General features: G+C 55.3%; 1 protein-coding gene and 1 long non-coding RNA gene across 3 annotated transcripts; one reads left to right on the plus strand and one right to left on the minus strand.

Moving 5' to 3' along the window:
* Positions 1 to 1,417: 1,417 nt before the first annotated feature.
* Positions 1,418 to 15,016, minus strand: TP53INP2 (tumor protein p53 inducible nuclear protein 2). 2 transcript variants are annotated; one of them, XM_085241941.1, is made up of 4 exons: positions 14,876 to 15,016; positions 12,022 to 12,349; positions 9,216 to 9,345; positions 1,418 to 7,632 (listed from the first exon to the last, which is right to left on the minus strand). In XM_085241941.1, the coding sequence occupies exons 2-4, from the start codon at positions 12,143 to 12,145 to the stop codon at positions 7,380 to 7,382; spliced, it is 507 nt and encodes a 168-aa protein (XP_085098067.1). In that variant the 5' UTR covers positions 12,146 to 12,349; positions 14,876 to 15,016; the 3' UTR covers positions 1,418 to 7,379. The 2 variants fall into 2 exon arrangements, with proteins under 2 accessions (XP_085098067.1, XP_085098066.1); XM_085241940.1 differs by having other exon boundaries at positions 9,216 to 9,546.
* Positions 15,017 to 21,608: 6,592 nt separating this feature from the next.
* LOC109370724 (uncharacterized) lies at positions 21,609 to 25,309 on the plus strand. The gene is made up of 3 exons (XR_014887809.1): positions 21,609 to 22,340; positions 22,536 to 22,894; positions 24,077 to 25,309. It is a non-coding gene; the product is annotated as an uncharacterized LOC109370724 (long non-coding RNA).
* The last annotated feature ends 2,572 nt before the right edge of the window (positions 25,310 to 27,881 follow it).

Raw genomic sequence — 27,881 nt, forward strand, 5'->3', positions numbered from 1 at the left:
TGGCAGAAATAACCTATTTGTGCACAGGTAACCAAGCAAGGCTAACTTCTCCCCTTCCTCCTTCACTATCAGAGCTCAGCTTCTCGCTTTCTTTGCTTCTGAGAAGCTGTTATGGTGTGGCAGTGCTGCCTCCTCCCAAAGGCCTGGCCGTGCCCTGCTGCTCACAGCCTTGTACTGAGCTTGGCTGCCAGGGAAAGCATCAGCTCCTGTAAGATTTCTGTCTTTTATTTGCATGTGTGTGTATTTCACATGCACATGCAGTCAGATGGAAGCCAGCTGAGTTTCTGAGGTGACCTATTTTTACTATTTTCCAGCCTTCGCCATTTCTTAACCTCATTTCAATTGTCCAGCTCACGAAATTGGTTTCATTCCCTATGTGGGATGATGGGAAGACAAAGCAGAAGTCTCGCTGCCGTGTGCAGGTGGAGGGGCTGTGCTGCACTGCTGCTGTTCGTTTCTGCCCACTCCAGTGTTCCCCATGTTCTGGGCCTGGCCTGGCTGCTGCCACCACCTGCCAGGTCAGGGGAAGTTTTGGGGATGAAGAACTGGACAATGTTCACAAAACTGAAGGATCGTGTTTGCAGGCGAAGTCCTTGTTCTGTGGGTAGGAAGAGGGCATGCAAAGCCCAAAGGTATTGGTGCTACATGTGAGGAAGTGAGATCTGCTTTTGAGCTTAGCTCCAGCCATACCAACAGCAGCACTGCACCCACAAGGCAGAAGGGTTCCTTTTAACATCCACAGGAGTTGTCTTATCCATGCAGGAGGGGAAGAAAGGGGTGCACTCAGGATTGCAGAAAGCACCACCACAGGGGAAGCTGATGGCAGGGTCATGATCTAGAGAGATGTGGGCAGGCCAAAGGGGAGCGTGGATGGGAGCCCTGGGAAAGGAGGGCTGCGCTGGGGAAAGAGGGGGGGTGGAGGGGGCTTGTGTTGGTGCTCACTGGGCAAGGAGAGCCTGGGGCTGAGAGCTTAACCTTGTTGATAACCTGATGGGGGACTGATAGAGGGTCACCAGGATGGCTGGGTGGAAGAGGAATGGGATGGAGCTCAGCCCTTCAGGTCCTGGAGCAGAAGCTGGAGCTGTGTGCACGGAGCTGCTGTGGGCAGCGCACTGCTATGGCCAGCCGCCTGTACCGTGGAAATGCTTTATGTCCCATGTGAGTGGAACTTATTTCAAATGTCCTCACACTCCTCTACCAAGTTTTAGGGTTTGCAAATGGGGGAAGAATTCTGCAATGACAGCCTGTGCCACCCTCTTCTCATCCTTGTCTTCAAAGGGGACTGTTTTCTATTGACTTGTGTCTGATAGTCACAGCATTGATTTTTCAAAATCTGTTTCAAAAGCCAAAACCTTCTGCATTTTGCAGACAGTTTGTAAACAGATGTACTCACAGGGTTTGAGGAATACACGTAAAATAGACTTTAAATATATATTTTTTATTTCTTGTGGTTTTTCTTTATATTAGATTTTTTTTTTCAGTCAAAAGACAGCATTACAATCTAACAACCGAACCCAGGTTACACACACACAGGCACACTAGGTAACGTATTCCAGGCAGTCGTGTCCCTCAGTCTGTTGACACGTGGCAAACATCTAAACAAAGTCCTACAAGAAGTAGACACCCTTCCCCTACTAACCTTGCTTACATCGATTTAACACGTTAACACACACAGAGGACGATTTCCGTTAGCGTTTTGAACAAGCATTCAGTCCTACAGCACAGGTGATGTAGAAAACGTGGGGCTTTTTTTTCTCATCTCCCAAATCACGGCGTCAGTGTCGTCCCACCGGTGTAAGGCATTGGGCAGCACCGGGTCGCCCTGCGGCAGGACGTGGCCGTGGGCGTTGCTGCACAGCGTGGCTCCGCCGCGCCCCAACCCGCTCAGCATCCGAGCGAAGGCGTAAGGCGTCCTGCTCAGCCCTGGCAGCGCCTTCTCTTTAGAAGAGCGCGTGAAAGGCAGAGCTGGACGTGGAGCACCGTCCTGGGGCAGCGCCCGCTGCTCGGCCTCGCGCACGGAGCGGTGAGGAGCTGTGCTGGGGCTGAGCGCCTCAGGGCTGCCCCGGAGATTCAGATTCAGCAGCTGAAATGGGGCTTTGGGGGCGTTCCTTCGGTGAGGCTTCTCTGCGGGTCCCAGAGCCTGCTTTTTAAAGCAACGTAGAAACGCAGGAGTATTGAAAATGTAATTCCCAGTCATCCCTTGCATAGGACTTTTAACTGCGGTTTGCTAATTTATTCAAGTTCTGCAGTTGTTTAAGAAAAAAAATAAGATGACAGACCATGAAAAAAGGGCGAAAGGCACGTACACAGTCGTACAGCACAGATGTACAATAAGTAAGTGTAGATGAGTTTTACAAGCCGAATACCTAGTCGTAGGGTTGATACATATAAATAAAATACTGCAGTGCTCCATTGCTCCATACAAATATATTTATGATACAAGAAAAAAAAAAAAGACTATACTATTTTATTGTTACGCCTTGCACTGTTCCCCCACCCTCCGATTTCCCAAAGTGTAACTGTGATGAAACAGAGCTAAAGAAAAGATCTAGCAAGACCTGGGCACGCCTGCGACCAGCTTCCAACAAATGTGAGAGGGGAAGGTGAAGGAGTGGAAGATCATGGGGCTCCCCATGGCTGCGCAGCCTGGTTTTAAGCTACAAGCTGGAATTTACAGTGCTGGTTTCTTTCCCCCTCCGTTTGAAGGGAATAAAATATTCTTCCCTCTCCCAGCCCCACTGCATAGATGATGGAATGCAGCGTCAGGAGCTGTGCTGTCAGTTGCAGTGGAACTGGAGCTCTATGTCAGGTTTGTACACTCCAAGCTCACACGCTGACAGGTACAGGGTGTGTGGCAGACTCCCTCTAACAGCATTTTGGTGACTCTGAGATGGAAAAGCAACACCCCACTGCAGTGCAATGGATGGGGTGGGCAACCCACACCTCATCTGCCTGCGGGGAAGAACAGAAGGAACACAGCACGGCACAACTTCGCTATTCCACAGAGCTGCACGGTTTGTTCTGCCCCATGTTATAAAGAGTTGTAGTTTTCAATAAAGACAGACCTCTTCTAAGAAGCAGAAAGGCCGTCCCCTGGTGCGCGGACAACGTGTGGCGCGAGGCCACAGAAGACGCTGTGGTCACATTAACATAACAAGGGCTGAGCCCTCGATTACACCGGGATAATATTCACGACTTTGAACCACCGGCAGCTGGAATCAAAGTGAAATCAAACCTCTGCAGGCCTGCTCTAACTGTGGCATTCAGGGGAGGCCTGGGTGCCTCCAGGCACTGGAATCGATGCTGAGCCTCTGTGGGAGCAATCACGAAGCTGTGCCATTAGTGTCTCAAGTCTCACTGCAGTGCTATTTCTTCATTTTCTTGCTCTGAGCAGAACAGGACGGCTGCGTGTCTTTCTGCCCGGTGGGGCTGAGTAGAGAAGATGTAAACATAGAATTACCTATTCATTAGCAACGTGCCTGGAGTACATGAATACTCCTGTGGAGGTGATCTTTGGGATGAACTACGCATGAAACCTTTCTCCATAGAAAAGCTGACTCTAGTGGAACGAACCATTTTCTCCCTACAGCGAGCCTTCACAGCACTTGTTTTGGAAAGCACGTTTGTGGCTGCGTTCTTCAGAGCCCTCAGCCCCACCTTGCGGCTCCCAGTGCCAGTCAGAGCCAGAACTGGACAGCAGGACGTGGCTGTGCTGAGCTGCCAGGGTGGCAAAAGCAATCCTTGCCTGCCTGCCCCAGCATTGCTCTCTGACCCCAATGCCTCACACAGCTGCCACAGAAGCAGACGATGCCGTCTGGCTGCCCAAATCTTTGGGCTTTCACAAGGCGTCAGTCTGCACTGGGTTATTTACAGCAGAACTGGCCTGCTCCATTCTAGCAGTACGGCGTGAATTTGGGGATAAGCACAAGGGAACTGGAGATAACACTCACAGCACAGAGTTGCAGCTACCGCTCTCATGCCCATGCCCACGCGTCCCCACACCATGCTGCCCAGGGCTCTGCACACATGAGTAACCACGGCCTCATGGGCAGCGACGGAACCCACGTCCGAATGGAGGTGTCCAGACAAACACCCTGTGATGGGCTCCAGCCAACTCATTTGTCCCTGAGCCCACGCTGTAGCTTCCCCCTGCACAACAAAACAAAGCCAAGAACTCGCCCCACTGCCCGAGCAGGACGCGGCCACAGCTCTCCCTGCTCTGCGCTTCCCTCCTGCCAGGAGCACCACACAGCTACTCACAAATCAAAAAGACTGGATGCAAAAAACTAAAAACTCAAAACCCCAAAACAACCTACTGAACATCCACACTGGGTTTTAAAATATTTACACGTGCACACCTGTGCACACCAAAAAGTTGTCAGTTTTTAAGCACCTTTCATTTGTTTTAAGATTCAAGGAGGCTCATCACCTCAGTGTAAAGGGTTTTCCTTGATCTTACAACAGTGGGGCAGGAGATTTGGTATCAGGCCGGCTGTAGTGATCACCGTTGAACAGGACAGGAGCAGCACAGGTCTTCCGCAAAGTGCAGATCAAACGTGTCTCTGCCACAGCAACAGAAGTGTCGGTCACAAAGTGCGAGAAGTGAATCCACACTCACTGTGTATGGGGCTAATCAGTGATTAATAGATATTAATACATGAGCAAGTGTGCAAACAACAGAGGGGGGAACCACAGGAGCCTATTCACCATAGTAAGTGCACTCCACTCACCCATGGGATGCTACGTCTCTGGATTAACCTCTTCATTAGAACACTGTTAATAATTTATTAATCTTTTATAAAGATATTCTTGTTAAAAAGCGTGATAGTAGTTCCACTTTTTTCCCTGTGTTGGTTGGGAGCAGCGTGATGACAGATGTCTCAGACTGGCACAGAAAGACAAAAGGAAAACAGAAAATTCTGCAGTCTCTTCCCCAAAACAGGACGGAGCAACAGCATTTGCCATTTGAAACAGATGATGGGAACCAGTGAGGGTTTGAAACAGATGATGGGAACCAGTGAGGGCTCTGCAGGGGCTGCAGATGCCCTGGTGCCAGGAGAAGCAGGAAGCAGAGGACAGTGTTGACATGGTGAGGAGTCTCTTATGGGGCAACTCAGCAAGCAGCTGAGTGGACACAAGACACGCCGTGTGCATGCAGCAGCGTTCAGCCCAGGGGCTGCGCAGTGCCCATCTGTGCCTCTGAGCTGCAGAGGGGTGGAGGTGCGTCCCCCAGCCTTGGTTTGGGCGCTCCTTGCAGGGCCATTGGGACTGGTAGCTGCTCAGGTGTGCAGAACTTTGCAGCAGGTTAAGATGGCTGGGAAGCAGGAATTGCTGGCGTTGTTGACTTCTTGATGTGCATTTGGGCTAGAGAAAAAATTCTTCCTCTGAAGGCATTGTCAGGGCAGGGAACAGCCTGGTGACCGATGGGGACATTATCCAGAGCTCTGGGAGAGAGCAGGAGCGTGGGATGTGACTCGAGGTCCCAAACTTCAAACCCAGCCCTCCTCACCACACCGAAGTGCCCGAGAAAGGCCGTCACCCTCAGCAGCTCCCACAAGAGCAGTGCTCCCAGTTTGTACCAGGGATCACTTCAGAAATAAAAAGGCATTTCACGTGAAGCCAAGGAAGCCAAAGGATGTAAACTTTCCTATCAAGTCAAGGAATCATCCATCAGTCTCCGGTACAGAAATGAAACTGTGCATCTTGACTGTGCCCAGAGTGGGCAGGATGAGGCACTGACCCCCAGCTTGTTCCTGCTCTGCTTTGGGAACAAGCAGCACTGCAGCTCTGTGCTTATCAGAACGGGTGGAAAAGCAGCACAACACAACTGCCTGTTTTCTGCCTCAGAACTTTTACCCTGCCTGCTACTGAAATTAGAAAGGGGAATTTGAAATGGGGGTTCCTGTTAGGAATTTGACTGCCCAGAACCGGCCTCCCAGGAGCATGGCAGCCAGCGCTGTGCCCAGCAGGAGTAACTGGCCTGGAAGAATTGAATGTGGAAGGCTCCAATGTGTGGCTTAGAATAAAAGTATTTGAAACAAATTTCCATTCTTCCTGTGCTTTTGGGATAACTGTGTCTCAGAGCTAAAGGTAAGCCCTGAGACAAGTAGCACCAGCCATGTCTGCACTCAGGGATCTGGGAGGCTGCTCACTGGAGGAGGGTTTTTCTCTCGTTTAAAAAAAAAAAAAAAAAAAAAAAAAAAAAAAAAAAAGTCAGCAGTCTGAGGTTGGGCCTAAAACAATTGCCTAAAAGCAGTTCCTATGTTGCCATTTCAGGGGTTCCCAATGGTGAAGGGCAGCACATTCCAGGGGAGCCCGAGTGCAGGAGCACCAACGAGCATCGCCCAGGCCTGGAGTGGCTGCCATCAGCAACACAACGTTGGCAGGTGCAGACAGGGCTCCCTCTGTGGCACAGATCCAGCCTGCAGCCCTCCTGCTGCTGGCCTCATGCCGTAACCGCTGGTTTCCATCCTTCCCTCTCCCTTCACGTTCGCTTGCCGCCAGCTCCAACGTGCTTCTGCCATCTGGGGGGTACGCGCAGGTCCCTTCTCCACTCTGCTGCTGGGGGTGGCACAGGGCGGCTGATGTTCCTTGGCTCACACAGCACAGGAGCTGTAGCTCCTCGTGGCCATGGCGTGGTGGCACCGGGCCTGGCTCTCACTGGAGGCTGCAGGGATCCACCGATGCTGCACCAGCGCCTGACTGCACCTCCCAACAGTGCTCCAACAGCTCCCGGCTCAGTGCTTTGTTTCCTGAGATTTCCGGTAAAGTTGTCTTTAAAAACACAGAACACGGAGCCCCGTCTGGCTTTCTGAAGCAAATGGCAGTGGGGTTTTCATATCATTGTGGTAAAAACGCAATTATAAGAATTTTGGGCAGGAAGAGGGATTGCTGGTTTTGCCGATATGGAGCCGCCAAGGGCCCAGCCGTGGTGCCAGCAGCAGTGACAGCAGCTCTGCCTGCGCTCTGCTCTGACAGCAGGGACGGGAGGAGGAAGCATCAGTTACAGCGTCATCGTTTTTTCCCTCAAATACCAAATCTCGTCTCTATCCCTTTTCCCACTTCTGCTCGGTATCCACTCGTGACATCACAGTCTGTTCACCTGGAGGAGTACGATGTCGTGAAGAAAGGCACTGATGTCACAGCTCCTCAGGACACAACCAACGGGATTCTCCACGGATTTAGGAAAGGGGCTATTTTGGGGGGGTACCAGCCGGCAGGGCACAGCGCAGAGCACGGCACCGCTCCACCATCCGCACCACGCCAAGCGATGCCGTGACGGCCCAGAGAGGGGAGAGGAGCAGAAGGAGTGCGGGGCAGCAGCGCTGGGGCCGGCGGCAGTGGGAGGCCGAGCCCCGCCGGCGGACGCTGGGGTGAGGTCAGTAGTTGCAGTGGCGCTGGCAGGGCTGGTGGAGGAAGCTCCCCGTGCGCTGGCGGGCCCGGCGGGGCGGGCGTTGGCGGGCCCGATCCTGCCGCTGCAGCGCCTTCTGGCTGAGCCACGGCTTCTCGGCCAGCTGCTTGGCCCGCTGCACCCGCCGTGCCTGGCTGACCTTCTCCAGGACGGCGGCCTTCACCGACAGGGATGTGCTGCGGTGCGGTACGTGCCGCTCCAGCTGGGGCTCCGGCACCTCCCTGTGGGAACACAGGACTGTCAGAGGTCGGTGGCGCCTGGGGCTCCCATCACGCAATCCCAGCACACATCCCGCACATAAGCAGCCCGCGCCCTCCTGTGCCCCCGCTCCGTGCGGAGCCCATCCCCACAGTTGCCATGCGTAGGCTGTGGGATGGTCTGGGCAGGACCCTGCTTGACCTATGCTGCTACCAGCATGCTCAAACCCGGCGGGTAGGAGCCACGCACAGCCCATGGCCCTGTTGTGCCCATCCTGCTCCCAAAGCAGATTCGCTCCCCTGCCTGTTCCTTGGCTCCCCTTGGCCTCCCTCCTCTTTCACCCACCAGTACTGAGGTTCCTCTAGAGATGGCACTGCGGCCCTCAGAAGGGCTTCGCAAATGGAGGAGGCCAGGAGGGACATCATCCCCTGGCCAAACAGGTTCACCTCCAATTCTGCCTTGCAAGGCTAGGTAAACAGTAATGCTGTGACATGGGGAATGCTTCCCTGCCCCGGGGGAAAGATTCACAGGGACAAGGCAGCAGCAACCCAGCACAGCAGCACCAAGGTTGGCCAGCTGGACACGGTCAGGGCTTTCCTGAGCACTGTGAGGGACAGCCCTTGGGAGAGGACAGAGCTCCCCACGCTGCACAGAGGCTGCAGCTGCAGGAAGGGCAGATCATAGGCTGCATCCTGCCAGCTCCCAGGGAAGGGGATGGCGGGGGGCTGGGTTTTGTTTGCACCTCAGCTAGGTGGCAGATTATGGCATCTCTGTTTAACTATCCCCCATTATGCTGGAATATGGGTCAGAAAGAAAGGTCTGCGCCCACATGTGGTGGGTGAAGGGGAGAGCACCCTGTCCCACTGCCGCACACAGTGGGAGCATGACCTGAGCCAGAGAGCCAGGAGGGAGAGCTGGTGGCAGCAGGCTGCAGCATTCCCCTATATGGGGAAAATAGGGGCTCAAGGACACCGATGTGCTCAGGGCCACCCCCTCCTGGTGGGGCTTCTTTGCTCATGCTGTACTTATGCAAGCCACCAGGCTTAAGCCCAGCCTGTCAGACTCCCCAGCCTAGCAGTGGGGTGACATGCAATATGCAGGAGAGGATGAGGACAAGGCCAGTGCCTTCCCAGCAGCGAGCACAAAGAAACTGTTTCACGTGGCCAGTCCCATGCCCACAGCCATCTTAACATGGTCCTCGTGCATGCCAGAATATTTTCAGGCATGGGGGCTGCTGTCTTTGCATGGCGCTGGCCAAGGCATCCTGCCAAGTAGGACATGGGGACACTGATGTCAATGACTCACAAGATGGCTTAGGTTGGAAGTGACCTTCAAAGATCATCACACCCAAACCCCTGCCACGGGCATCTTTAACAGACCAGGTTGCTCAAAGCTGACCTTAAACACCTCTAATGACAATGGTGCATCCACAACATCTCTGATCAACCTGTTCTAATGTCTTATCACCTTTGGCATTAAATATTTCCCTAAGCCAACCTCAATCTATCTCTTCAAAGCACCGACCCCAGGTCCCCCCAGGGTGAGCAGCACTGGCAAAACTCTGCAGGCTGTATGTGACCACCCCGGTCCCTGAGCTCGCACTCACCCGGCAGCATCGTCCTGAGGCACCTCTGCATCCAGCTCAAGGGTGCTGGTGACATAGACAGACATGCTGGGGTGCTCGATGAGCAGGTCCTCCATTGGGCTGCTGCCCACGCCGTCGGGGCCGGGCTCCTCTGCAGTAAAACAGGGGGGAGGGGTGACAAACCAACTCTCGTCCATCAAGCAGGGGCTGGGCAGGGTGGGCGTGGGGCTGCCGGTGTGAGCTGGGACCGGGGCCGGTGGCAAGGCAGGTGGTGGTGCCGGACGGGGCCGCACCGAGCACCCGTGGCCACCAGCCCCTGCCCGCTGCTGTGCACCAGGGTGGGCAGCACCGCCTGGGGAGCAAGCAGGGTGCGGAGCCATGCGGGGCGCAGCGGGGACACACACACACCATGTACAGTGGGGAGAGGGGGGAGAGAAAGGGGCATCGTTAGTGTGCGAGGCACCATGGCATCGCCGCCGCAGACGGGTGCAGCGGGTCCCAGCCGTGCCCTGCGCCCTGACCCTGCAATGGTTTCCGGTGGGTGGCTTCACCAAAAGTTTGGGATCCTGGAGTAATTATTTTCTTTCTTGAAGTAGAGAAAGAAATTTGGCCAAAAAAATAAAATAAAACCCTTGCTTTTATCTGCAAGCTTTCCTAGATCTCCTGAACTGTGCTATTCAAGAAGGGTAGCAAACTACACTGTGCACATGTGGAAGCAAAACACACACAGTGCGCACCTTTTCCCTGGAAAAAACCTTTCCCTTGGAGTATCAGGGCTTCACCAGAAGTTTCCACATCGCCTTTGACTTCAGCCTGCCGGCTGCCTCCTCCTGGCCAGTTGAGCGCATGGCCTCGCAGCCACCAGGACCACGCTCTGCCTGTACGGACAGCTGACCCCGCTGCTGGCTGAAGGTGCAGGAGAAATTAGTGGCAAACATGAGCCTGTGCTGCCTAAACAGGCTGGAAGAAATACGAAGCACAAGGCAGGTGTTTGCCTTCTAACACGCCCCAGCTCCTCCAACCTGGGAACAGGGCCGGGCACAATTAGCCCTGCGGACAGGAGAGCACCTTGCTTCAGGCCAGGAGACAGCAGGTGAGGAACAGCTGTGGCTACACCAGATCGCTTGCCAACAGCAGACACAGAGCCTGGATTGAGCACTGCTCAACAGGACCGAGCATGTTCCCAGGTCACGGGGTCACATGTGCTAAATTGTCCCCATCCATCTCAAAGAGTGACCCAGTGTGGATGTCACACTGGCTGCCTACACCACCACAGACTTGCAGCTGGGAGCCATAACACTGAGCCCTGGAGATGTGCCCCATGGGGCCAGGCACTCAGGTGCATTTTGCATGGCATGGGTCAGAGACCTGAGGCTGCTGGGGGACAGCCAGGCTGCGAGGTGCTCGCCTGCCACAAGACTGAGGCTGGGGCTGAAGCCAAGAGGCCTTGGTTTGGAAGTGCTTCGCATAACTCTGGGCTCCAAAATAGGGCTGAACTAAATCGATCTCTCGCTGGCTGGGGAATGCTTAGGCAGCCGTGGTGCTGGCGGGGATTAGCAGCAGGGTGCCAGGTCCATGTGGGCTCCCTGCCAAAAGCTGGCTCTGCACCAAGGGTATGGCTGCTTCAGTTAAAAAAACAAAACAAAAATCACCCACAAAAACAGGAGCCCTTCATACCACAGCCAGCCCTGGAGACCCACTGAGGCTGCAGGCTCCCACCCAGGGCTTCAGGGCACAGGCCCGTGTTTCTCTGCTGGGGAAAAACTCATGGCTCGTCCCAGCACACTTTGGGCACACTGTGACCACTGCCAGCAACAGGACAGAGGCCCGCTGGCCCCAGTGCTGCACACCCGTGTGCAAGGAGCTCTTTGCATCCCCTCCCACATCACAACTGTGACCCCAGAAGCACTTCAGAAGACAGGAACTCCTCTGTGTGGCCCATGTCACCCTCCTGCCCAGTCCTGATCCCTGCAGTGCTCCCACTGGCTCTGGGGTGTCCCCACCCTGGGTGGGTCTGTGCTCCAGTCCCTCTGCAGCTCACTGCATGGGAGAGACTCCTAAGGAACAACTCACATCAGAAGACTGAGCTCTCCTTGATGCACGTGAGACAGGCAGGGGCATCTGCTCACAGAACAGTGCCCACCTCAAGGGGGACAAGCCCCAGCCCTGGCAGCTGGTGGGCACTGAGGAGCAGCAGCCCAAGGCCTGCAGTGCAGATAGCTGTTTGTGTGTGCCTGTGCAAGCAAAAGATCACAAAATGATCATTGCAATCAGTTGAGTCATCGACCCTACAATAGCAACCCAAAGATCTTAATGGAGCTGGAGAAGCCCTCATACACAAGGAATGCGTTCGGCCTGGCTGCTGTCAGCCAGCCCTGGAGCAGAAAGCATGGAGGGGCTCCCCAGGCACAGCAGCAGACATCACCTGAGTGCCCCTGGCAAAGATGCCGGGCATGCTTTGGGCAGATAAACCCTTACAAAGGCTTTTAGAGAGATTTTCCACTCCTCGGGTGGTCTCAGAAGACCCCAGCACACTGCAGAGCTGAAGATGGCTGCAGGGGATGTGGCTGTCATCCCTGCCTGCCCTTGGCTTAGCCAAGGCCACAGTGCTCTGCCCCCACTCAGTGAACAGGTGGGACCACCCCATAGCCTGGGTCTCCTCCTGACCTGGCACTGTGCAGGAGTCCCATCCTGGCACTGAGGGATTGGGACCTCCAGAGCAGTGTCTCCCCACTTACGGAGAAGCTATGCCATCACCTGACAGCACTTGTCTGGTACTGGAGAGACAAGCCCCTTCAGCAGCTGTGTAAAACCTTGCTTTTCTCACCTCCAAGCTCGATTATGAGCCATCCATCCTCCTCCTCCTCCTCGGAGACAAAGGGTTTGGGCTCCTCCAGGCCCTCTGCTGTGCTGCTGTCACTGAAGAAGAGGCTGGTGAAACGCTGGAACATGGTGGGGAGCAGTCAGGTGGGACAGGAGAAAAGCAGCTGCTGAGCACCCGCGTCAATGCGGGGACGGGCAGATAGGGCAGGGCACAGAGCTCAGTAGTGCTGGAAGTCCTTCCTTCGGGCAGGAGTGCTTTGCTGAAGTCTTTGCTGAGTTACAGGGCGTGCAGTGCTGTTATGAGGTTCTTCACTTAGCTTCAGTGCGAAGGCCTGCAAAAGGGAACAGGGGCATTCAGGCCAGAGGAGTGGCATCAGTGGGGACAGCAGGAAGGCGGTCCCAGCCCCTGCTGCAGCAAAGGACATAATGCATGTGACTTCTGTTAGAAACGTGCACTCACTGGGGATGGGTTCCAAGAGCTTGGGGAGCACTCTCACCTCCAGAAGCCTCACTAGTGCTGAAACCTGTTTTGGGTGGGTTTAATTCTGAAAGCTGTTACTGTTAGATTCTCTGTGGGTTATTTGCAGAGATGCACTTCTCTTCTCAAGCAGCTGCATGCATTTCATTGCCACCCTCCGGCTCTGGAAGGTGACCCTGTCACACATGTCACCACTGCTACTTTACAATGATGCCCCAAGCCTGTACCAGCCTGGCCTCCAAACCCAGCAGCGCACGGCACGCACACAGTCACACATATGGAGACAGCCACCTCACACCCATCCACACCCCAACTGCATCCACTGGGTGGGCACTTCCAGCACAGACTCACTGCCACACATGCCTGGTGCACCCAAGCCGAGGGAACAGGGGCAGAGCCAAGGCTACACAGCAGAACTGCTGCAGGCAGTGAGCACACCACGTCCCATGGTCCGGGCAGGGCGAGGGCTGTGTCACCTCAGCCCTGGGCAGTGCCCTCCTCCAGCCAGGCCTTATTACTGCTCCAGTTTTCTGCTGGGGAAGAGTTCCCCACAGCTCAGTGTGGGACCAGCGCTCTGATTTCATTAATGGCTGCAAAGCCCTCAGAGAGCCGCAGACAGATGGCAGACACAAGGTGCAGAGTATTAACTGTGCAGAGAAAATGCATTTGGTCCGGAGACAAAAGGACATGAAAATGCCACCAGGGCTGGTCATGGAGATAAGCAAAACCCCCACACTGACAGCAGCTGGGATCCCTCCGTCCATCATCCTGGAAGGGTTCCCTCTGCAGCACTGAAGCACAGCAGATGAGCTTCCCTGGTCACACACATGGCCATGGCAGTGCTCTGCCCCAGGAACACGGCCACAACCACAGCACAGCCATAGCATTTCCAGCAGCACCCATCCACACGCTCATCACCAAACCAGCCAGGCAGCCCCCTTTCCTGGAGCATTAAGTCCTAAGAATAAAAATACACCATGGAAAAGGCAAACAAGGGTGATGCACCCATTGGGCTCTCCCAGGTGCAGACTGCGGCTGGGATGTCCCCCGACCCACAAGGAGCAGCTCCAGCTGCAGGTTCATCTCACACTCAGTGGGGCAGAGAGCGCGGCAGCTTCGTCCTTTGAGGACAGCAGCGCCGGGTGCCGCTGCGTCCACACCGGCACGGGGGATGCTGCTGACACACCGCACAGCGGCACAAATCAGGTGCACGCCTCCAGCACACGTGGGAAGCGCTATTTTCAGCGCACTTCGCCTAAATGAGACAAGCGCCCGCAGGGCTGCTCTCCGCACGCACGGCATACCAAAGCCCTGATCCTGGCACCGCGACACGGACACGGGACGGACCCACTCCCCCCCTCCCCCTTCCGGCCGCCCTGCGGGGTGACCCCGCGCCTCGCAGCTCCCGGGGGGCGCTTCGCCACGCAGCGGCCCCACGTGCAGCCCCGCAGACGCCTCCCGCCCCACCGAGCCGCGCCAGGCCCACAGCCGGGCGCATCCAGCCCTGCCCACGAGGCGGCACGGGCTCATCCTTGAAGGAAACGCTTCCCCCGCGTTCTTCCCGTTGCACCCAATCACACGAGCAGCAGATACGGCGACAGCGAGGTGCGGTAAGATCCTCAGCGTTATTTCGGAGAATTAAAAATAATAAAATTTATTCTTCGAGAAAAAAAACAAACGAACAGCTGTTGTTGGAGCCCCGCGTGCCACCCGACCGACGCCCGTTCCCGCGGCGGAACCGCAGCCGAGGCCGCGTCCCGCAGCACGAGGGCGCCCGGGGGCCGCGCGGAGCGGCGATGACGGCGGCGGAGCACAGCCGGGAGCCCCGCGGGCACGGGACACGCGCCGCGACTCGTGAGGCCGCGGGAACGCGAGCGCCGCACCGCCGCGGGGCTGCCAGACGACACACCGCCGTGCCCCCGCATCCCCCCGGACAGCCGCCATCTCCAACCGAACCGCCCCCGCCCGCTGAGGCCCCAGGCACGGCGCGGTGATCCCGTCGGGAGGTGCCGCCGCCAGGCCGGGGCCGTGCGGGGTCACGGGAGGACATTGCCGGGGGGCAGGGGGGAGAAGGAGGCGGCCCCGTGACGTCCCAATGTCATATGGAAATGAGGCGACGTCACCGCAGCCTTCCAACCCGGCGCAGCCAATGGGAGCGGGGCGCAGGCGCGGGGCTTAATCCGGCGGTGCCGAAACAAACAACAGCGCGGGGGGGGAGCGGCCCCGACCCAGCTGCCCCGGCCCGGCCCCGTCCGCCACCGCCAGACAAAGGCTCCCGTGGAGTCCGGCCCGGAGCCCCGCCGCACCTCCGCCCGGCACCTCCGGCGCTCCCGGACACCCGCCCACCCCGGAGCCCCCGTCCCCCACAAGGCGCACTCACCCTGCCGGTATCGGTACCGGGCGCTGTCAGAGGGCGGCGGCGGCGCGGCACCGGCGGGCGCGGAGGTGGCGGCGGAAGCGGGAGCCGCGGGCGGGGCGTCCCCGGTTCTGCGCCGCGGTTCTGCCCCGCGCCCGCCGCTGCCCCGCACAAATCGGGACCTTCCGACAGCTGAGCGTGACGTCACAAAGCGGCCCGCCCGCCCCCGCCCATCGGCCAATGGGAGGCGGCGCCGCGGGGGGCGGGGCGGAGCGAGGCGGCGCGGGCCGGGCGCGGGCCGGGCGCGGGGCTCGGGGGTGCGGCGGAGCTCGGCCGGGACTGCGGGACCCTCGCGTGCCCCCTCCGTGGCTGCGGGGACCGGCCGTGCCCGGGCCCCGTTAGGAGCGGGAGCCCTCGGCCGGCAGAGCCCTGGGCGTTGGGCGGCACCGAGCCCTTCTCCTTCGCGCTCGGCACGAACCGGGGCGGGCGGATCCCGTGCCGAACCCGTCACGTGGCGGCGGGAGGCAGGAAATGGTCCGTGAGCGGACGGAGCGTTACGGGCACGGTCATAACGGGGCGGCGCGTCTGCGTCACGGCCCGGGCTCGCGGCGCAGCGGGGGACAATTCCCCGTCGCCAATTCACCGGGGGCGGAATTTAATGGAGTCTTATTGCAGTCTGCGCTTCTCCATTAAATAACGCCGTGCCGGCGGTCCCGCGGCCGTGGCGCAGCCTGCGCGCCGCCTACCAGGAGCGCTGCGCTGCGGGAACGGCGGGGCTGGGAGCAGAGCGCGGGGTGCGGTGGCACGAAGCCGCTCAGAGCTGCCGAAATGGTGGCACTGCTTTTGGGCCACTGCTGAAAATTACACGGCGTCCAGGTTGGCTTCACCGAGCTGCTTTTGGGATGCAGCGCCGAGAGCTCCTGGCGGGGAGCGCGGCCGGCGTGTAACGCAAGTGCTCCGCTTCAGCGCTGACGCCAGCAGGCAGCACGCCGGTCGGGCAGGGCTCTCATTTCTCTTTGTTAAAAACAGAATGCTGGGTCCAGCTATCCAAAGCTCTTGAAGAAACGAGACGCTAGGTAATAATAGCATGGCAGAATCTTTGCAGAGCCCTCTCAGCGCTGCCTGCAGCACCGGGGCCCCTTGTTAAGTGCAGGCAGGGCTGGCAGCGTGTGTGGGGTATCCGCCTACCACCAGTATTTCCCACTAACCCGTGTACATCTGAATGTTTCTTAACACCTCCAGGGACAGTGAGTCCACCACCTCCCTGGGCAGCCCATTTCAATGCCTGACCACTCTTGGAGACGGAATTTTTCCTAACATCAATCTGAAGCCCCCCTGGCACAACTTGAGGACGTTCCCTCCTGTCCTATCACTAGTTATGAAGGAGCAGAGGATGAACGTCCCCACTCCCCACGCCCCGCCACAACCTCCCTTCAGGTCGCTATAGAGAGCAATGAGGTTTCCCCTGAACCTTCTCTTTTCCAGACTGAACAGTCCCAGCTCCCTCAGCCACTACCTGTAACTCTGTGCTCCAGACCCCTCACAGCTTCTCTGCCCTTCTCTGAACACACTCAATATCTTTCTTGTTGCAAGGGGCCTAACACTGGACACAGTACTTGAGGTGCTCCAGCCCTGCCCCCTTCTGAGGTGCTCTGGGAGGTGCCCCCAGTAACCCACCCTGCAGGTGTTGGGGTGCCTGCCCTCCCACAGCACCTCCGGCTGCTGTTCTCATTCTGGTTTCTCCTGCTGCTGACACGAGCTCACAGCCCATGGTGAGCATGGGGACACCTGCTCTGCCAGTGCTAGAGGTATCCTCTGGGGCTCCTCAGCTCTGCAAGGAACCGACCATTTGGGAACATGTGGTGTTTCAAGGCTGGGGATAGATCCTTCTCTGGAGACACCTCCAGTTGCTCCTTGGGTCGGCGGTGAACCCCCAGCGAGGGGCTGTGTGCCACCTCACTGTGATTGCAGCCATGGGACAACCACAGCAGCCCCAAGGAGCAGCTCTGCGCATTGCACCTGGGAATGTGGGAGGCTGTGCCCAGGGCACAGGCAGGCTTCAGCCCACGGCCTGGGATGGAGACAGTCTGAGGTGCTGGGGAGCCTGCAGCCAGGGCCTGGGGCTGCTGCAGGCTCCCAACATAGCCCTCTGTCAGCAAAGCAGTTTACCTACAGCAAATCATGGAGAGTACTCAGAAAATGCTGAACATCAGGTGGTGACCTAACTTGACATAAATCTGGGTGTTAGATTTACACTTCTCTGAAAAGAAAAAAATAATAAAAAAGACTTTCTTTGCAAAAACGAACATGGTAGAGGCATTCTCCATTCATTAAAACAAGCAAGCAAGCAAGCAGATTGCACTCTATTTCAAATTAGGGTAAATTGTCCCTAAATAACCATTTGTGCAAGAAAGTCACCAGCTGCCTGCCAGGCAAAGCCAAGCACCCCTTGAAGCAAGGACTGCAAAGCAGGTACACACAACAGTGGGATACAGGGCTGCCTGCGGGGAGAGGTTTGGTTTTCTCTGCCCAGCCCCTGCAGGGCATCCTGCCAGCAACCCCACCTGACCTGGCCAGAGCACTCTGACTCAGTGCCCCTTTGACTGACGTCTTGTTTTCTACCAGCTCCTGGCTTGGCTTGGGGACAGGAGGAAATGGGAGCCGCTGGGGTGTGCTCAGTCATCCTCCCCAGGTGGTTTTGGGGTGCATGCCTCAGCCAGGGGCTGCCTGTGAGGTCACGGTGTCTGATGGCCGTATGCTCATGGAGGGTAGCTTCATAACAGCAGTGGCCCAGAGAGAAAGCAAGCAAAATGTTCCCTCCAGCCTTGAAAAAATCATGTTGGGTGGCAGGAAGCAGTTGGAAAATTTGCCTCTCTAATCCTTGATGGGGAGAAAACTGAGGGGACAAGGATGAGGGGAAGCTCTCAGGCTGCCCAGCTCTGTGTCACTCCACAGCATCAAAGGGAACGAAGGCCAGGCTGCCTGCAACTGGAGCTGTGCTCCTGACATTTCCCTGTCTGGAAGGTGACACTGGAGCTGCAAGCTGCTGTCCCCGTGGGAAACACAGTTGTGCCTGTCCCTGCAGCCTGGGCAGGCAGCTAGAGCTCCCTGGGAGGTCAGAAGCCCCAGGAGCTGCTGTGCTCAGGGATGGGCTCTGTCCCGGCTCACCTGGGGTCTGGCTTTGCTCAGCCTGCGGGGCCTCCCCAGTGTCAGGGCTGACTTCCACCAGGCCTGCCCTGGGTGCAGGCTCCTCATCTGTGCCAGTGTCTGTCCTTGCAGTGGCTTCACCTGCACTGATGTTATCTTCAACCTGTGACGCGGCAGCCTGCTGCTGTCTGTGGCAACATGTATGGGTTAGGGGCACAAAGGAGGCTGCAAGGGGGAGCAGACATGGGGCGGTGTTTTCCATATGCTGCCATGAGCTGTGTTGCTCTGGAGACTCTACTTAGCAGTTTTTTATGCCCCTTAAGATCAAGATGGCACAGCCAGGTATAAAAAGTGGGAGAGGGATCTAGGGTGCTAATGGAGAGCCTGGGGCAGACTCCTCTATTACACTTTCCTCTTCACTGAGCCCCTTGGCTGTATGGTAGCTTGGAGAGAAGCCCATGGAGCCTCATGGCACAGCTACCCACAGAGCTATGCAGCACCAGGACAGATCTCTGCCCATTACTGGCAGATTAATGGGGCAGCTCAGAGCCACGCTCCCGTTATCACCCCGCACTGAAACCCAAGAGAGCTCCCAGTATGGAAGGGCAGCTATAAATGTCCTGTCCCAAGCAGCTTCTGCTATATTGAGGGGAGGCAGGGAACACTAAAGTCTTCTCTTAATCCACAGTCTGGTTTTGTGCTGAGATTATGGGAACAGATCCCCAGGTGCCTCCTCAAGATTTTACATGTGCACATCACTGCTCCCACCATCTTGTCCTCCCCACGCCTACCTCAGGAACCTGAAAAACATGTTCCGGAACATCCTGAAAGCCTCCCAGTGATGAGTGAAGCTGTGACCCTTGGCATCTGGCTGCAGAGAGCAGCAACGGTCACAGCAATTCTGGCAAATGGGCTGTGGAGAGGAGGGCAGGAGAGGACTGGGGCAGTCTTTGCTATCCATGCACCATCCTGGGACCTCTGACACACACAGGAATCTTTAAACAAATGCATGCAGCCCTGAATGCAGCAGGATTCCCTGGCTCACACAGCCCATGTGCTGGCTGCAGGCTGAGCACAGGGCACAGCAGGGCACAGCCTCGAGAGCTCAGCCTGGCTCTGCCAGGTTCACCATCCAGGGGCTCAGCACTGAACCTGCAGTGCTGCCTGGGCCACATCCACGCTTGTGCTTGTGGGATCACTGCCCTGTCCCCAGCAATGCCGTGTGGCTGCTCCTGCAGAGCCCTTGGAGAGGCCCAGCCCGGCCGCTGGCTTTAATGGCCCAGAGGGTGACCTGGCATCTGTGCCCATCAGTTTGCATGTGAGGCTGCCTCAGTACAGAGCTTCCACAGACACTGACCTTACAGAGCTGCTGGAAGGTCCCTGCTCCAGGCCCTCCTGCTGGGCCCTGGCAGGCACCCAGCCCTGCGCTCCTTCCAGCACAGCTGCCACCAGGCCCAGCCATGGCCACAACAGCACCGGGTCCAGAGCGGCCATCAGAGCCTCACTGCGGTGTCTGTGGAGGAGAAGCTTTGTCTGAGAGCTGCCCAAGCAGCAGAACCTCCACCCTTCTCCCACAGCCCACATTACCGCTGCTGCTGCTGAATCTCATTGGAAAAGCAAAGCTCTTTCACGTTGTTTTGGAAGAAAGGCTTTTGTGTCTCTTTTAGCAAGGAAAATTTCTTTCTCTTGGTTGTTCTAGTGCTGAATGCAATGACCATCAAAGCCCCGCTGCAGTGCATTGCGGTGCATTGTGCTGTGGTGACAGCAGTGGGTCTGTCTGTCGCTGGGTACTGCAGAACTGTCCCCATGTCCCACCTCAGCCCTGCAGAGCCCAGAGCCTGGGCCTCAAACTCCTACTGCAGGGCCCAAGGAGGAAGGAAAAGGGGCTTAAGACATTACTTTCTCTCCTTTTTGCAGTGCTAATAACCCAAAAAGCCCATTTGCCTTCTCAACACCTTTCTAAACATCTGGGTGTTGGAGGATGCTGAAAACCAGGAGGCTTGGAACCCGTGATGCAGCCAGGCTCAAGGGCAAGAAGGAGCCTTAAGTCAGCACTCAGCCCCAAAATAGCACAAGAGGGTTATCTGAAAAATGCACTAAATATAGACAAAGCCAGCTCAGGCCCCAGCGCAGCACAGACAGCCCGGCACGCGGCAGCGCCTCGCAACCCATGCGCTGCCACAGGCCCAGCTGGGGCCGGCTCACACCCTGTGCCCCACAGTGCTGCCCACACAGACTATGGCCCAGCTGGGCACCAGCATCCTGCAGCTCCACGCGTCTCCTATGTTCACTGATTTCTGAATTACCAGGATTAAAATTAAAACCTCCTCCGAGGACGAGGATTGAGATAACAGCAGGAAATGTGTTGGATAGGACTAGGTCTTGGCGCAGAGGACTGAATTGTTCTAGGCAAACTCCCTGACAGAGGTCCAAAGCCCCTGAGGCCCACACAGCAGCCGTGGAAGTCACAGCCAGGGCCCGAGGTGCTCTGTCAGCGGGGGCCCGACCTGCACTTGGTTTGTGGATTTGGGGTAAATTCCTCCCCAGGCATGTCTGACACAGCCGCACGGGGCTGTGGAAAGGCACCTGAGAGCGAGCACACCTCCTGCACCACTGCTCCCCACCTCTTCCTCATTTCCAGCTGTGGTTTCAGCCACCGAGGGAACGGGTTTTGTAAGGTCAGAAACACAAACACACTGCTGAGATCAGCAGCCAGACCTTTCCTGATGTGCTGAGCCACAGCCCATGGGGCCTGTCACTTCTTTCACAAAAGGTGTGTCATGGTGTAGATAAGCACTCACAAACAGCCCCAGCCCTCCTGTCCTCACCTGTGCATGCACTGCCACAGCCCAGCAGAGTCTCAAGCCCAAGGGGGGCCAGGGAGGCAAGGCCAGGAGGGAGCAGGGTGGGACAGGTGGCTGAACATGGGCTGGCAGCAGCAGGGGCTTTTGTTCTGTGAGCCCACCTTAGCAGCAGGGCTGTCAGGGGTCAATCCATGGCAGCTGGATGCAGCCGTCCCCACATCTTGGCAACACTCTCTCAGGTAGCTCTTCTCGTGCAGGTGGGCTGTGCACAGGGCTTTCATTACAGTGAACTTTTCCCCAGTCCCATCCAAAGTCAATGACACTGGGGCACTGGCAGAGACAGCACGTTTTGGAGAGCTCGTGCTATTCTGGCTGCAAACCTCTTCACCTCTGAACCTTCACACACTTAGATAAAAAGCTCTTACAGAACTGCTTCTCCTGCATTTTGCCTCCATCTCATTCTTTGTGTGTAACTCAGGTTGTTAAAAAAACAGCACACTTTTTACTTCCTGTTCTTCTGCTGCCAAAGGCCACCGTGCAGGTGATGCAAGAGCTGGCTGTGATTGCAGCACAGCTGTGCCCCAGGCACCAAGAGTTGCACAAGGGACAATGATGAGCAGGTGCAAAACCAGCCCCAAATAGAACAGCCCCTCTGCCCCCAGCATAGGGTGGAAATGAGGTTTTTGGTTGTGATACAATGCTCTCGAGGCACCTGGTTCAGGCTCAGAAATGCTGCATTAAGACCAAGGCAGAATTCCAGCACTTGCACATTGCCTTTGGGGCTGGCATCAGCTGCACAGATCCAATAAGCTGCCTTTACAGAGGACAGCACCCACATACATGACATGCTCGTCTGTAGGAGGGGGCCATCCTAACCAGTCCAGGAAGATGGAGGTGGTGTTCTCACCACAACCTCTTTCCAGCGATCCAAAGAAATAAAGCTGAACCTGAACAAAGACGGCTAACCCGGCTGACAGCTCAGGGAGGTGCCCATCCGTCCCAGCTTTGCTGAGAGCTGTGTGCCTGCGGTGGGCAGCAGTGGCTGTCAGCCCGGGTCCTGCCGGGTAGGTGGAGCAGGGGGGGACAGGGAGCCAGATTGGTTTGGGAGAAGGACAGCAGCTCCCCGAGCAGCAGGGAACGGCGGGGCCTCTGCGGGCATCTGGCAGGGCACGGAGCTCGCAGGTGTGCCATTCACAGGAGGACGCTTCCAGAGGTGTGCCAGAAATTCCGCATTGTATCCCCACAGCTCACACACTCGGAACTGCCAGGCCAGCCAGACATCCCAGGGCTCGCTCCGCCCACGAAGCAGCACAGCGTAGGGCAGCCCACCCTGCCCGCTGCGTGCCGGGCACGAGGCAAGCGGAAGGGTTTTGGAGTTTCCTCTCAGGTCTCCCCCCAGGGTACACAGCAGCGACTCACGCACCATGGGACAGACGGGCACGGACTTCAAAGGGTCGCGTTCCACGGGACAAAATGGTCACGGGGAAGTGACTCTTCCTGCGAGCCAGTCAGTGGGGGCAGCACCAGGCAGCAATGCGGTGCGCGGAGTAACGCAGCAGGAAGGCTGGGTGCGGGGCAGCGCTGGCCCCGAGGGCACCTTGGGGAGGGACGGAAACCAGAGGTCACAGGGTCTGAGCCTCCCCTGCCTCCATCCCCGCTGCTTAGAGCGGCTCCCAGGGCCTCGTGCTGGCACCGTGCCACCCGGACTAACCTCTGTCTCGTCTTCTTCCCAGCCATCCCACGGTGACAGGGAGCTCTGCCTCACCGTGCCGCTACCATGGGAATGCAGTAACCTGCATCCGGGCAGCAGCATCACCCTCAGCCCCAGGAAGGAGCCCGGCGCTGGCTGGCCCCAGGAGAGGGAGCTGAAGTCCTCTGCTCGGAGGACGCCCATCACCTGCTCCCTCCTGCCCAGGAGGAACGCAGTGCTTCCCGCACCTCTTGCTCAGGCAGGAGGAACGCCAGCAGCCGCTTGTGTCCCCAGAGAGCAGAGAAATGGGGCTGATGGTGGGAACGGAGCACTGCGGGTGACAAACTACCCCAAAGAGCAGCAGTCTGCGCCCGGCTCTGTCCGGCTCCGGGCAAGAACGAGGTGGGTAGAGCAAAGTCCTTCCTCTTCTCAGTCAACCTGCTTCCTCATGGTTTTCTGAAAACCATGGGCAGAAAACACGTTTTCCTTCAGTTCACTAAACTCCAAGAAGAAATAGATATTTTAACCTGACCCTCAAGTCTGGAGAACTGCAGAAAGCACTGAGCCCAAAGATGACCAGATTTGGGCACCCAAATCCCTTGCACCTGGGGGGAAGGGAGCAGGAGGGGGGATTTCTCAATGTGGTTTTCACACTAATAGGTATGCAAATATAAAGCAATTGGTGTTTCGAAAGGTCTCACCTAAAACGTCTGCTAGAGAGACACAGGCACCTGTGTCCTCACCTGTGTCTGTCTTGGGCTTCAGAGTGAATGGTTTACTTCAATACAAGAAACACCGTTCTGTGTGAGGAGGGTAATTCAGAGGAGCAATTATCTCATCATACATATGCTAGGTTTGAACTGCTTAAACAAAAGCAGGCAGGATAATTTTGGCACCGCCTGCCCTTCCAAAGAAAAGCTCAGTTGTCGCAGTGCTCCTTGCAAATGTCTCATCTTCGGGATGTTTTGAAAGAGAACATTTGCTTCTCTTTCATGTCTGCTGGTATTGTAATGTGAAAGAGATGCAAAGCATGTTTTAGCCATTAAATAAGACGTGTGAAGGGTTGTGACAGGTATATGGCCACTGGGAATTTATAAGCACAGATGGAAGCAGGTGCAGTGGGGTTTGTAGAGAGAAGTAATCCCTCTGATGAGGTGGAAGAAACAGGCTTTGTGCACACTGACTGTGTGTTGGGTCTGAGGAGGCACACATTTTTAAAGCTAGATAAGGATGCAGATCAAAATGACTGATGTTGAAAATAAGCTGTTAGACAGTCAGGCTGAGAAACCTGTGACGCCTGTCCTTGGCCTGGTGTCTTCTTTGCCACAACAACGCTTGCCATGACCGAGAACCGCCAAAGATTTGGGTTTGCTGTAAATCTCAGTGCTCACTTTACCCACATGCTGGCCATGATCTCTGCACTCACAGCTGAAACCGCAGATGCACCACAGCAGTGTCCTGAGCTGGCTGTCCCCAGAAGGTAGCAGCAGGTGCAAGGCTGTATGATGCAGTGCTGCTGTGCTGGTACAGCGGTGCTTTGCACCTGCAGCTGCTTTAACATGTTCCTCTGGCTTCTGACTGCAGGTCTGCATGAAACAACCCACAGCCAGGGTCACCTCTCCCCACTTCCATCCTTTCAGGGACTTCATGCCAACTTCTGTAGATCAGCGTCTTCCTGGACCAGGGTGAGATAACTCCTCACCCCTCCCCTCCCGAACAAAGCCCTAAGGATTCCAGGATAAAATATTGTGTAAAATCTTTCAGGTCTCCTGAATTATTCTGGGGCTTTTCTGGCTCTTCCTTATGTCACAATAACATTTGTTTCCTCTTTTAAGCTCTTAAAAAACGCCATTTTTTTCCCCATTTCTCGAGGAGGTTTCATTGCAAAACTGACCTCTCCATTTGAAAGTTTTGAATCAATCAATCAATCAGTCAATCAAAATGTCCTTTTGGGAAAGAAGAGGGAAGGAAAGAGGGTGAAGGAGAGGGAAGAACTGCTGTCTGAAGTCTTAAGGAAAAGGCATTTTCCAGCCGCAGCTGTGGTGGTCCCCTGAGCCAGAGGGAGTGTAGTGGGGAGCAGCAGCTGTGAGGGGGCACTGGGGGAGTTCTCGTGCAGGGGAGCAGGGGGCCTGGCTGGGATGGCCCAGCCTGTGTCCTCAGAATTAAGGGTCCAACACAACCATTTGTTATAACGGGGCATGAAAGCCAACAATACTGTTGGATCGGGTCCCTGTTCTTGAAGTAAGTGAATCTAGAAGATCCATAGACAACTTGAGTCTGAAATACTGCAGATCTGGGTGTAATTTTGCTGCCTTTGGGCTTTTTGTTATATTAAAGCTACAGAGATGCAGAAATCGAAGTGCTGAATGCATTCAGCAGAGCAAAAACAAAGTGATTATCCTCAGCAGGGAGAGGAGAGAGAATCAACACCATTCATTGCTGTTTGGTTAGACAGGTTCACCTGCCTCCAGGGTGAAACCAGCGCCATGTCCAAAAGTGTGACCCCATTGTCGGGGAAAGCACAGACAGCTCGTGGGCTTGTCTAAATACAGTGAGAGTGGCCATGTAAAAATTGCTGAAGTGACAGCTGATCAAGAACCCTGTGATCCTCAGCTCTTTTAGATCACCTCATCAAGACTGGTTCAGTGCTGCAGGCTACAAAAGCATGGGACTTCTGGGGATGGTAAAGAGGAAAAGGCTGTGCTGAGACCCTGCTTTGCCGGAAAGCCTTTCCAACAGCTGCACTGCTGTTTCTCATACCCACCTACATCCGTAGGACTCACACTCTATTTCTTTTTGTATCTTTTTTTTTTTTTTTTTTTTTTTTTACAGCCATAGCAAGATATTCCCTTCAGGAAGCTCAGCTACTCACTGCTCTCTAAGCAAGCAGTTCTGGCCTGAAGAGCAGCTTTGTCTTGAAAGGATTGAGCCCTGAATCTTGAAGTAAAGGACTGAGCTGTCCTCAGCTGGATTCTGCCTCAGTCTGGTGCTCCTCACAACATATGCTTGTTGTGTTTGGACTACTGCCTCTGCACTGACTGCTTCAGTCAATCTCAGCTCCAGGTTGCTATTATAGCAACGACACATTAACCAACCCTTGTTCTGAATATAGCCTTGCCAGGGGTGGATCATTAAATCTAAGTTGCTTTTATTTTTGGCTGCAGTCTGAGAATTTGAAGAGCCCGAGCCTCTTCAACTTGGCTTCTGTCATTAGCACTCTTAGAAGGAGCAGTCAGTGTGGTTCTGACCTTCTGAGTGCTGGGCAGGTGATCTCGGAAGTAACTGCTGGGCAGCTGGGGGCAGCACTTCTGTTGGACAGCTTCTCACTGGCTTTATTGATTTCCCAGTCAATGTCTCCACGCAAAGAAGGAGAGACAGAAATAAATCCATTCATAGATGGGCTCCTCACTGCTGACCATGCTCCCCAGCGTGGACAGTGTGAATGTCCTGGTAATGTGGTACCTTGGCCCACTGAAATTCCTCTCTGGAGAAGTATCCTTTTTTTTTTCCTTAACCACAAGAAACTGCTGTCCAGTATCTGCCCTGCTCTTCTAGGAGCCCTGGTCTGTCCTTGTTACTTTCCTTTAGACTTCAAGAGTGAAGCAGAGGCTAAATTAAGGATTTGAGAGATGCTATGTAAAATGGGCCCCTACCCAGCAAGGCCTTTACTAGCCAGGGAGACAATAGAGCTAAGGTCTGCGGTCTCAAAACCTCTGTGCTGAGTTTCTTTAGAAGAAAATACTTAATTCTTGGGATTTATGTGCAAATATAATTGTTTACAATGCAGTCATTTGGAACTCACACAACCTCTGGAGCAGCAGTCATATAGACTAGCTCAATGAAGACCAGTGTATCCAAGGCTCAAGACCTCAGATAGCTCTGCTCCATCTGCTCTGGAGGATGTGACGTTACTCCAGACACACAGCCTGGGAGCACAGCACTAACTGCTCTGGACTCACTCCAGTGCATTTCTTTTTATACAGCTCACATGTTGACCTCTGCCTCTTTGACAGATCATGGCTGAAATACACACATCTCAGGCAGCTTGCCATAAAAACACGTCTCAAGAAAGGCTGAGCTCCAGTGTCTCTGCAAGAGCCTCCAGCCTCATCAGCCGATGTTGCAGACAGCCTATTGCAGCAAACAACCAAATTTTAAACATTTTAAATTCCTTTTCCCAACACTTAACAAATTCCTTCTGGATGGACTGTTCCCAAAGCTGAAATGAGACAGAACAACTATGAAGAATTAGGCAAACCTTGCTGACAGTAGCAAGCACCCTACCTTGATTCCACACTGCAGTGAGAGTGTTTGGGCTCCAACTGCTGCAGTTGGAACAGGTGAACTACACCTACATCAGTGGCACCCATCTGAGAGCTGAAAGCATGCTGCATCTGCTGGTGACACGGCCTGGGAACGATCAAGTGAGAGCAGAAGAGAAACACAGGAAAGAGAGGAGGGAGCAGCCTGTGCAAAGGCTGGTTTGCAGAGGGTCTTGGTAAGGTACAGATCCCTTTTCGCTTCTTTCCCATCTGACTGTGTGTCAGGTCACAGATGGGGATATGTTTGGTTATGCCTAACAGTGCTATTAGGAAAAGCTGACAATCTCTCATGTGCACAGCACTTTCTCTGAGTTCCCTCATCTGCCTGTTTCCATTCCAGTTGCCTAGTGAACAAAGCAAAGGACAAACTGTATCTAGTTTTAACAACTGCTTTTCCATCCATTATATCCTGTTGGCTTTGATTCGTCCATTGACTTCCCCACAAATGAAGAAAATCACATTGATTTTCGAATATCTGTTGTCGGTCTGGCACGACAGGTATCCTAACATTATCTCCTCTCCTCGCTTTTGCTTTTCCTTTTCTTCAGTCCAGACACAATTCCATGACAGTGGTCTCTGCACACAGCTCTGGGCCATGACAAGCACAGTATATGTTAGAGATCATAGCATAGACTGTCACAAACCATGTATGTAGCTCTTAGTGTCACAAACCATAAATGTGCTCTGTCAGAGGCAGCTACAGACCATTCTGAAGTCCCCGCAATGAACAATCCTGTGGGCAAGTAAAGCACTGCCAGAATGCTGGCATGGAAGTGCTCTGAGCTGTTACACCAGTGACCTATGAGTTCATCATACCTGAAGTGCTTCTGAGTGTGTCACAATTGACCAAAATAGCCACTGGTCCATGAGACCAGGGGTGAGCTGGTTGCTCCACCTGCCTATTTCTGCTCAAGTCATTCCTCATCGACCTGGGTAAGAAGGAACTCCAGCACCCAAACCCACAAACCTCCACCTATCTGATACAATGATCTCTGCAGTCCAGCAAGGAATTTCAGCCAGAAGAAAGGTGTCACTGTTGGGAGCCCATTACACACCTAGGTGATGCA

Source organism: Meleagris gallopavo, chromosome 22 (assembly GCF_905368555.1).
Source record: "Meleagris gallopavo chromosome 22, MGAL_WU_HG_1.1, whole genome shotgun sequence".
NCBI classification, from domain to species: domain Eukaryota; kingdom Metazoa; phylum Chordata; class Aves; order Galliformes; family Phasianidae; genus Meleagris; species Meleagris gallopavo.

Excerpts from the sequence above, each read along its gene's own strand:
- TP53INP2 (XM_085241940.1), bottom strand. The coding sequence starts at position 12,145 with ATGTTCCAGCGTTTCACCAGCCTCTTCTTCAGTGACAGCAGCACAGCA. Across the intron at positions 9,547-12,021 it reads GCTCATAATCGAGCTTGGAG|GCGGTGCTGCCCACCCTGGT; the intron begins GTGAGAAAAGCA and ends CTTGCTCCCCAG. Across the intron at positions 7,633-9,215 it reads CCTCAGGACGATGCTGCCGG|GGAGGTGCCGGAGCCCCAGC; the intron begins GTGAGTGCGAGC and ends GTGTTCCCACAG.